The following is a 10,957-nucleotide window of genomic DNA, read 5'->3' as shown; positions in this document are numbered from 1 at the left end:
GGTTAGGCTGGTGCTAATTTCATAGAGTAATTCGCTACACAAATGGTGGAGAATGCGGGCATCGATCCCGCTACCTCTCACACAAGTTAGTGTAAAGCACTTAGAGTATCCTGGTTGGATAGAAAGGTGCTATATAAGCCATTTACTTGAGTTTGACACGTGGTGTAGATGGTCATTTGTTTTTGCAACACGTCTTCATAGTATGTTTGCTGAATCCACTGGATTCACACACCTAGTTTAGATTGTATCATGAAGAAGTTCCCTCCTGACMTGTCATCCTATATCATCACCATCAATCTACAAAATGATGGTGATGACAGAAGAGAACACAAGGAAGGAAGAAAAGGGTTTTATTGCAACTTTAATATTGCACAAACCATGTAGCCCCACTGTTGTTTGTGTGTATGATTTCTGCTCCACTAACTAAATTCTATGTTTGCTGTCTCTACACTTCAGCCCAAATTTGAATCTGTCCTGTCTGAGATTGAGATCATCACCAATGAGCTGCATTATGCCCTGTCCAACATCTCGAACTGGTTGCAGCCAGAGTATGTATCCAAGAGTCTGGTAAGTTCAGCGAGAATTTGTTTGTATTCCCATCTTACACCCACTCTGCGTGGAGCAAAAGGCATTTTTATGAAAAAGGAGTGTGAACGCTGAGTGCTAACAGTTTGCTGAATAATATGAATCTGAGACTAAAAAAGCAGCACAGTGGCTAAAAGCTAAACATCAAACTGCTAGCTAAAACCTGAATGGAGCAAAAYACTAGCCATAACCTAAAAATAGCAAAACGTTACCTAAAAGCCTAGTAGCAAACTTTTAATCCTAAAAATCATATGTAAGTATGAATGAGAGTATGAATTCATTTTTTTAATCTAATTGATAACTTACTGTAATAAAGAACAACAAACATTTGACACCACTGAGATGAACAGTTGTTCAGTTATTTACATTTGAAATAACAGGAAGTGATGTCAAAGGGGAATGTCTGCACATAAATCATGAAGGTATACACTTACTGGCCGCTTTATTAGGTACATCTTGCTAGTACCAGGTTGGACGCCCTTTTGCCTTCAGAGCCGCATTAATCCTTCATGCCATACATTCAACAATGTACTGGAAGCATTCCTCAGAGAGTCTGGTCCATATTGACATGATRGCATCACACAGTWGCTGCAGATTTGTCGGCTGCACATCTATGATGTGAATCTCCTGTTCCACCACACCCAAAGGTGATCTATTGGATTGAGATCTGGTGACTGTTGAGGCCATTCCAGTACAGTGTTGTGTTCAAGAAACCAGTCTGAGATGATTCACCCTTTATGACATGGCTTGTTATCCTGCTGGAAGAAGCCATCAGAAGCTGATACACTGTGGTCGTAAAGGGATGGATATGATCATCAACAACACTCATGTAGGCTGTGGTATTGACATGATGCTCAGCTGGTACTAATGAGCTCAAAATGTGTCAGGAAAATATCCCCCACACCATTGCACCACCACCACCAGCCTGAACYGTTGATACAAGGCAGGATGGATCCATGCTTTCATGTTGTTGAAGCTAAATTCTGACCCTACCATCCAAATGTCACAGCAGAAATCGAGACACATCAGACCAGGCAACGGTTTTCCAATCTTCTATTGTCCAATTTTGGTGAGYCTATTTGTAGCCTGCTATGGTCTGTGTCATTTAGTTGGCTTACACCATGTTTTAGTAATAAATAAATTAGCTTAACATTGATGTGTATGTATGTGAGGATGACTGGGAAATATCKTACCAAGCTGAAACTTCTCTTCTCTACACACTCCGGTTTTTCAGAAAACATACTTTCCAGTCCAATGGTAAGATTCCATTTTATTCTGAGTTGCCATTTTCCAAAACAGATATTGTATAATATTGCTGCTTTTTTGTTATCATTATTTCAACAAAATAGGCYACAACACTACAGGTTGTAAACGGCATGAAGCTGTTGTGATGATGTGCTGAAATGGGCGTAACCGAAGTGGTAGGAGGTTCTTGGACAGAGGCCAATTTCAATGCGTTTAGAATGAATGAAATTAACGTAGTTAACAATTATATTAATTTATTTTAAAAGTATCACTAAATAATTGTGACACAGATCTAGTTGGGCTTGTTTTCAATCAAATGGTTGCTATGATGGCTGTGAGCCAACACCCTGTGTGGTAACCAGTTCTTCTTCTCCATGTTGTCACAAAAGCTAACAGTGGACGGGATAGGCAGGGCTCACTCAGAGGTTCTCAAACTGGGGTCCCAGGACCCCCAGGGGTCCGTGACAGGTATCTTGGGGGTCCTCAAAAAATTTCACTAAGTTGTTAATTTGGTTTTTATTTTTAAAAATGCATGGAGAACAATGAACTAATAAAACAAACATAATAGACTAAATAAAAATAATATTCCCATGGAACTTAGGGGTTGAAATGACAATAAATTATCTTTTAAAACAGCATGGAGTTTATGAGGGGGTCCCTGGAATTTTTTYCCACCATTTTAAGTGGTCCCCAGATGGAAAAGGTTTGAGAACCCCTGCTCTAGTGTTATTAAAATGAACAGAGCGTTGCTACAACACATTCTGTGGAGAATAATCTGATCTTTTAGATAATTTTGAGCCACTATCAGAGAAAGCTGAAGAAGTAATAATATATGCTTAAATGCAAATAATATTGTTTTAATAAACAGACCAGAGAGTTTTCTTTAAGATTTCCCCTTTGACATCACTTCCTGTTTCACTTTGGCTGAGCCAAGTTCAAAAGAAAGTATTCCAGTTACATGACAAAATGGGTAAACTCATGTTATTTATGCAAAGACTCTTAAGTATAAGGATGTTTTCTTTGACTTTTTGCATTTGAAGGATATAAAAGTTACAAACATTTTAATAGTTGAAAGATAAAAGTAGCCAAATGATAGCTAAAAATAGCAAAGCAGGTAATTTAAAGTGATAGTAGCAAAAGGATAGCCAAAAGCTAAAGTAGCAAATGGAGTAGATATAACATAAAGTAGTGTAAAGCTAGTTAAGTGAAGCAGATAGTAATTAGCAAAAGGCTAGGTAAAAACAGCAAAACTGAAGCTAAACCATAAAAGAAGCCCAAAAAAGACAATAATAAAATAAGTATAATGAAGCAGATTTCAAAGATAATAAAAATTTTGTTAGATAGATAGATTTGAATGTATTTCTATAGCAAAAATGTGATTTTATTTTTTAAAGAATAGGTTACAAAAACCAATAGTCATTTCACCCATCTCCTGAATTAGCTGAACATTTTGATATATGAATGCCTAAAGTATGCAAAAGTAGTTAGACTGAAAAATGTTTGAAATAATAAAAATGTTTTAAGCAATTATTTTTATAAAATGTTAATTTAATTGATATATTTCTGTTGACTTGCAGGCCACAAAGCTGGATACCTGTTTTATCCGGAGGGAACCATTAGGAGTGGTCCTGATCATTGGACCGTGGAACTACCCGCTGCAGCTTATAGTCCTACCAATGATTGGAGCCATCGCTGCAGGTGTCCCCACTCTTTCTGTTCCCTCTAAACCTGGACAGCAGGCTGTAATATTCTACTCAGTATTTGTAGTTTTCAACAGTGAAAGTGTTTCCAGCTTTCCGCTTTACTTMCGTGAAGCTTAACAGGCTCGGAGTTCCTTCTTACCTGTACATAAAGAGGCTCTTAAACTCAAGTGATGTCTGTATTTCTCAGACAACTTGACCAACAATTACAACTTGACTGACAGAATATATATATATTTTTTCTGTTACCTTTTACCTAAAAACTTTTCACATGGTTGATCATCAACTGAAGGAGCATGCATCTCTCTGGTTGTGGACTCATCTTGTTGGTGCTAAAAATCCTATTTCATATTCGTTGAATCATGTTTTGTACATTCAGTTCAAACTGAATAAAAAATGTATCTTTGTGGGTGTTTGAAGGGAGCATTTGACCTGTTGCCTTTGTGACCCACACATGGATAAGTGTTCAGGTTGTGACGGTTAATGAGTCTTTGTGACTTCAGGAAAAGACCAGCAAATCTTTCTTTTGTTGTAACACATGATGAGATGATTAAGACTTCCTTGTAACTCTTCTTCACATCTGAATCAATGTTGTAGTTTCAATGATGTTTCTCCTTTCCACTTAGAAGCAGTTAAATAAGTTATACATCTATTGTTTTAATTGAAGCCCATGACTCTGACTAATGGATGTTTGTGTTTTAGGAAATTGTGTGATCGTCAAACCATCTGAGGTCAGCTCTGCCACAAACTGTCTGATAGCAGAGCTCATCCCCAAGTACCTGTCTCAGGTAAAGAGTGGGTTTTAACCAGAGAGATTTATTTCAGCTTAGAGGTTTGATTTCATCCTGCTTTAYTGATTCCACAGGACTGTTATGCAGTAGCTCGTGGAGGAGCAGARGAGACTCAGGCACTTCTGAAGAATCGATTCGACCATATCTTCTACACAGGTAACAGCCTCAGTGAGCTTTGTGTTTCATTGCTCTGCTACGTGTCAACGTATGTTAAAAAGCTGTTTCACGTGTGCACAGAGATCTTTGTGTTAGACACATCAAAGCTATGTGATTTGCTTCTCCGTTAAGCTTTTCAGCTTTGTCTTTCAGGTTCTCAGGCTGTGGCCCGATGCATCGCACAGGCAGCCCTGGTCCACTTGACACCAGTAACTTTGGAGTTGGGGGGCAAATGTCCTTGCCTCATTTATGGGCGTGTAAACATTGAAGCTGCTGCTTACCGCTTGGCCTGGGCCAAGTTTTTTAATGCCGGTCAAAGCTGCGTGGCTCCAGACTAYGTGCTGTGCACCACCGCCACTCGGGACGCCCTGATCCCTGCACTGATCAAAGTCCTGGAGAAGTTCTACACCAACGATCCTCAGAAGAGTCCCGACTTCGCCCGCATCGTGTCGCCCCGACACTGGACTCGTCTGATGGAACTGCTCGGGAAGACCAAAGGGAAGGTTGTTGTGGGCGGGGAGAACGATCAAGAGGATAAATACATCGGTGGGTAAYCTGTAATTAGTTACGAATCAGCAGCTTTGACATTGTGTCCACCACCCAAAGCTTCTATTAAAACTGTGTGAGTTAAAAGATCGTAACAGCAGGGCACCTGTGTTTATCTTTGATAAACAAGTCTAATTATCAGGAGCAAATCTTCTTTTAAACTTCCTTGTTGTTTTACACTGGATTCCCTTTTTGATGCAACCTAGGATATTGCTCCCTGCCTCCCTGTAGCTGTGATTTAGGAAGAAACACAACAAGGAGTTGACTCCAGTCTCCAGATCTCACTTTGATCCAGTGTTTGTGGGATGTTCTGGACCAACAAGTTCAGCCAGTGGAGGTCCCACCTTGTAGTTTCTAGGACCTAAAGGAACTCTTGCTTACAGATTGGAGTCACACACCWCAGCAGATGTTTAATATATCATTTATTGCGCTGGCCTAGTGTCAGTAGAAGGATGGTGGCTTGACTGGATCACTTTTATTTAATCATAAAGTACAATATTTATGACTAAATACTGCAAACATTTTATTCTGAAATACCCATTCTTTAGATTCTTTAGGATTTAAATAATACCTTTTGTGTTTGTGTGTTTTYGTCAGGACCCACAGTAGTGGTAGACGTAACTGAAGACGATGCTTTAATGGCAGAGGAGATCTTCGGTCCCATTTTGCCTATCCTTGCGTTTGATTCTCTGGAGGAAAGTATTGAGCTTGTCAACCGTCAAGAAAAACCTCTGGCCCTCTACATTTTCTCYGACGAATCTTCTGTAAGAACAAACAGCTATGAAAACTCCTGGTTAGCAGCTGCAAACACACAGACACTGATTTGGTCTTTTGTTTTTAAGGTGGTAAAAACAGTGCTGGAGAACACCAGCAGTGGAGGATTCTGCTCCAATGATGGGATCGTCCATATGACCCTGCCTGGTCTACCCTTTGGAGGTGTAGGTAGGTGTCTAAATACTATGTTACTATGAGCTCTGCCTACTTCAAACTGGATTACAGGTGCTAAAATTTTCCATCAGCCATCCTCTGTCCAACCACCATCGATTGATGATATCTTTAAGTGTTTTTTGTTGTTGTGTTATTTTTTAAGATGGCAATCTCAGTTGTACAACTGTTTACAGCTGTTTATGGCCAAAATGAAAAGAAAGTCACTGATTACTTGGTTTTAAAMCAAACAGTTAATCAGAACTTTTGACAAGACACAAAGCAGATCTGAGCAGCCTGCTCTGGGCTAAAATAAAAAGTCGCAGACAAATTTATCATTTTGAGAAAAGGTGTGATTAGTTTCAGACATGTCTGTTTCCCAACAACAGATACTTTTTGATGCTGGAACCTGCAGGAAAGGTATCTTTAAACTTGTCTTGATGAACGAACACAAGAACACGGAGGAGGAAATGTGTCACTACAATTACTGTTAGTTGAGTTAGAAACGTTAACCAGCTATGGTTTCATTGTTTTAGTTAAAACCTTACAGCCCCAATTCAAATGAAATTGGGACTTTGTGTGGAACAAAAATTAAATGTTCAAACAGATCCCTCAGGCGGCAGTGCATTAAAAACTGACATTACCAGATATTACCACGTGGGCTCAGGAACACTTCAGAAGACCATTGTCAGTGCCACAGTTTGTCTCTACATCTACAAGTGAAAGATAAATTCTACCATGTAAAGCCAAAGCCATATATCAACATTGTCCAGAAACACAGCYRGCTTCTCTGGACCTGACTCATCTGAGATAGACTGATGCAAAGTGGGAAAGTTTCCTGTGGTCTGACGAGTCCTTTTTWTAATTTGTTTTTGGAAATCATGGATGTCATGTCCTCCGGATCTAAGAGGAAAAGACTATCTGGATTGTTTTCAGCATAAACTTCAAAAACCAGCTTCTCTGATGGTATGGGGTTGTATTAGTATCCATGGCATGGGTAACTTGTACATCTGTGAAGACATCATTAATGCTGAAAGGCACATACAGGTTTTGGAGCAACATATGCTGCCATCCAAGCCACGTCTTTTTCAGAGACGTCCTCTGCTTATTTCAGCAAGACAATGCCAAGCTACATTCTGCACGTGTTACAACAGTGTGGCTCTGTAGTAATACAATGCAGGTACTAGACTGGTCTGCCTGCAGTATAGACCTGTCTCCCTCTGAAAATATGTGGCGCATTATAATGTGCAAAATATGACAACAGAGACCTCGGACTGTTGAGCAAATGAAGTTGTTCATCAAGCAAGAATGGGAGAGATTTCCACTTACAAAGCTTCAACAATCAGCGTCCTCACTTCCCAAACTCTTATTGAGTGTTGTTAGAAGGAAAGATGATGTGACACAGTGGTAAACATGTCCCTGTTCCAGCTTTTTGGAAACATGTTGAAGGCATCAAATTGAAAATGAGTAAATATTTGCATATTTTATATTTATATTATTTTGTATTTATATTATTTGCAATATTTGTTTGAACATGAAATATCTTTGTAGTGTATTCATTTGAATATAGGTTGAAAAGGATGAGATAATCATAGAATTCTGTTTTTATGTTTTACACAACGTCCCAACTTCACTGGAATTGTGGTTGTGTTATATGAATTACAGTGAATAATCATAGATTGAGAAAACAAGTTTAAACCCATAAAGCCTCCCCATCCATGGTGCATAATGATGCTCAGAGAAGAGMGCGCYRTTGATCTATATTACTGGATTGGACATCACCTATAGCCGCTATAGCTAGTGATGCGCCGTCATAAKAGCCATTGTTATGCATTGAGTCATGTCAACAAAACGGTAGAGTTTCAATGCGGGATGCACGTCAATTTGTCACAAAAATATTCATAGCATCCTTATTTCTTATCCGATTTCTATAAAATTGGGCTTAAATTAAAGCTGAGAAAATTGCCGATGTTGTGATATGTAAAAAATATGTATTTGCTCAAGAGATAAATCTATAAGCAGTCTGGGAACTTTTCATTATAGGTTTTTGCTAACGTATTTACAGTAGAAGCCCCTTTCCATCACATAAAACTAAGAGTCATGTGTGTCATATATATATATAATTCTAATTTTACATGTTTCTTGGTTCTTCATTCGCGCTGAAGTGACTAAAGACAAATTCCTCCAGCTGGTCATAAAATAAATTTGGTCGGCCCCTCCACCACTTAGCTTATGAAATATGCGGGGGAGGAAAAGTTACAGAGTTTTTTTACTCTGATATATAATCACAAACTACGGGATATACCATATGCTGACTGGACAGAACATCAGTACCAGTAATATCTACACAGTTCAGCCTAGTAGCAGTGAAGGTAATTTTACTGTTGTCCATTATATTTACCTCTCACAATGTTATCCTAACATAAAGACAATATTAATAAAAAATATAATAATTTGTTGGAACAGCAAATTTGTCTTTTCGTTGGTTTACCCGACATAAGGTTGTCAAAATCAAGCTAGCATAACTGACCTACTTTCCGCATCTCTGATATTTTTTAAAATAAAAAATATTTTAATGGCCTGTAAAATGTAATAACCTTGATCTTGTGATCTTGTTGTTGTAGTGTTGACAATTTATGGCAAAATATTGCATCCCTTTTTGATATTCCTTGCATGACTGTCTGCTGCATCCCCTTTGCACCACCATTCATGGATGTTCCCGAGTCGAAACTCAATGCATAGCAATGGCACTTGTGCGGCGCACGATAAGTCACGTGATGTCCAATCCAGTAATACAGATCAATGGAGAGCGCTGCAGGACAGTCAACAAATAGCTGCCTTTCTGTGTGACAGAAATGAGGACAAACRTGCCACAGAAAAGCTTCAGTTTATTTGGTTCTTACAAAAACTGTGGACTGTTCCTTTTATATTTATAAACATATATCAAAAAGTGCATCTTAACCACAGGGCTAAGTCATGCTTTTGTATTTTTTTTTTTTTGTCTATAGTAGTTTTTTTCTTCTTTTGCTCTTAAATGTTATGTTTTAGTTAGTTGTAAAATGATACCAGAGTTCATATGTTATACCAGGGGTGCCCAAACATTTTCCCCGAGAGGGCCAAAATGAAAATCTATCCATGGCTGTGGGCCAAATGCAGTTATATAATACATGAAATACAAATACTTTTTAAAGTAAAGTCCTTTATTTTTAACGATTAAGCTGTGCAATGGCCCTCTTTTGTTTTAGTCTGTGCACTTGGAGAAAGTCTGCCATACGCTCAAGTAGCAAAGGCTCATGGGACATATCATAAATTGATAAAATGTTAGTTTTTGTGGCCTTATAAAGTGTGCCAATCTACATGCGCGGTTAAATCTGATCTAAATATTTTTTGTTGTCATTTCATGTTTCATGTTTAATCCTAATAAATCAAAGATAAAGTCAGCACCATGACTGAAAACTACCTTCACCGCAGCCCTTTTATATAGTCATTTGACCAATGGAAATACTGTGTTTCTTCCTATAGGATAACAGGCTACAACCTTGTAACTTTGGCAACTGTTTGTGGGCCAAATCAAATGGCTTGGCGGGCCAAATTTGGCCCGCGGGCCCCACTTTGGGCTCCTCTGTGTTTACTCTGTAAGAGAGAGGCAGGATAATTTGGGTGGGGGGGGGGGCACTCTATAGCAGAACTATATCTGTTGATCAGTAGAGAATTTCTGCCCGTTACTTGGGTCTCTCTCTGCCAAACCTCACACATACAGCTGCAACTGTAGCTGCAAGTGCTAATTGCTGTTATTAAAAGCTAAAAATAAACTTGAATTCTTTGTGTTGTTGGTTACGCAGATCACACAGAACCAGTTTCTTTCCTGAGTGCTATGATGGCAGAACATTCCTGCGGTGTTTGAACTTGTGTTGAGCAGATGAGCAAATCACCTCCAGGCATCTGGAAGTTGTACCTAAAGATGAACCAGATTTGTAGAGTTTGTCGATAATTCCCCATCTGATTTCTTGACTGATTTATGATTTTACCCATGATGCCGCTCAAAGAAGCAGTGTGTGTGAGGTATGCCTTAAAATGTATGCACGGATGTGCCTCTAATTAACCCAAATGTCTTCAGCTAACCATGACATCATCATCTTGGCTTTCCAAGATTGTTGAAAGCAGTGGTTCTTAATTGTTCCAGCAATGGGATCTACAGTCACCCTGTAGTGACAAGCCATGACCCAAATCATCGAAAACTTCTCAAATTTATTGACTAAAAAGATGGTGCAGCTTGAACCAGAGATTCAAGACTATCATAGGACTTTAGATATAAAAAAAAATAGGTTTAATGATGAGCAAATACGATCAGCAAGTGCCGATGCTAAGGAGGAAAATATTCCACATTTAGTTGGATTTTAATTAAAACCCAAACTCTTCACTTTAGTAACGTTTCATCTTTTGTTAACACTCATATCTTGTTAGTATTTTTGTATTGGTGCTGTTGATAAACACAACCAACACGTGGTAGAGGAGGAGAAGGAGTGAAGAACAAATCCCAAAGTTCGTCATATTTCTTTGCCCCCGTAAATTTCCTATCACTTTCCTACCATTTAGTATTCCTTTGGGGAATAATTAACCCATTGAAACACATTAGTTTTTTACTACAAAGTTATCATGTTGTAAAATAAAGCATTTCTGACATTTATTCTTATACCTGAATCCCTCCACTTTCGATTTTTATATAGGCCCTTAAAGGCACAGTGTGTAGTATTAGTTGTTTTCAGCGACATCTAGTGGTTGAATCATCCTCCCTGGTCCTCCCCCCACCCCCACCCCCCACTTCCAAACGCAAAGGAGTTGCTACGGTGTCTCTCAGGTGTCAAAAACCTTTGATAATTCCAACCACGAAGTCTACCAGCAGCTTCAGGGCTAGTGATGTTTCAAGTGGTAATATTCAGTGGTAATATGAGCTTTAATAAGTAAAATTATCCCAGCTACAATGACAGACAACAAATATTACATTTATAG

General features: G+C 38.7%; 1 protein-coding gene across 1 annotated transcript in view; it reads left to right on the top strand.

Moving 5' to 3' along the window:
• The window catches only part of aldh3b1 (aldehyde dehydrogenase 3 family, member B1), a gene marked incomplete in the record, with an annotated part of 22,223 nt that overhangs the window by 9,515 nt on the left and 1,751 nt on the right, over window positions 1-10,957 (top strand). The window contains 7 exon segments of the mRNA XM_014024295.1: window positions 457-567; window positions 3,408-3,528; window positions 4,233-4,318; window positions 4,396-4,477; window positions 4,631-5,023; window positions 5,621-5,787; window positions 5,866-5,965. Of these exon segments, the coding sequence (XP_013879749.1) occupies window positions 457-567; window positions 3,408-3,528; window positions 4,233-4,318; window positions 4,396-4,477; window positions 4,631-5,023; window positions 5,621-5,787; window positions 5,866-5,965 (1,060 nt within the window).

Source organism: Austrofundulus limnaeus, unplaced genomic scaffold, assembly GCF_001266775.1.
Source record: "Austrofundulus limnaeus strain Quisiro unplaced genomic scaffold, Austrofundulus_limnaeus-1.0 Scaffold417, whole genome shotgun sequence".
In the NCBI taxonomy this organism is placed as follows: Eukaryota; Metazoa; Chordata; class Actinopteri; order Cyprinodontiformes; family Rivulidae; genus Austrofundulus; species Austrofundulus limnaeus.
This window is presented reverse-complemented; position numbering and strand designations above follow the sequence as displayed.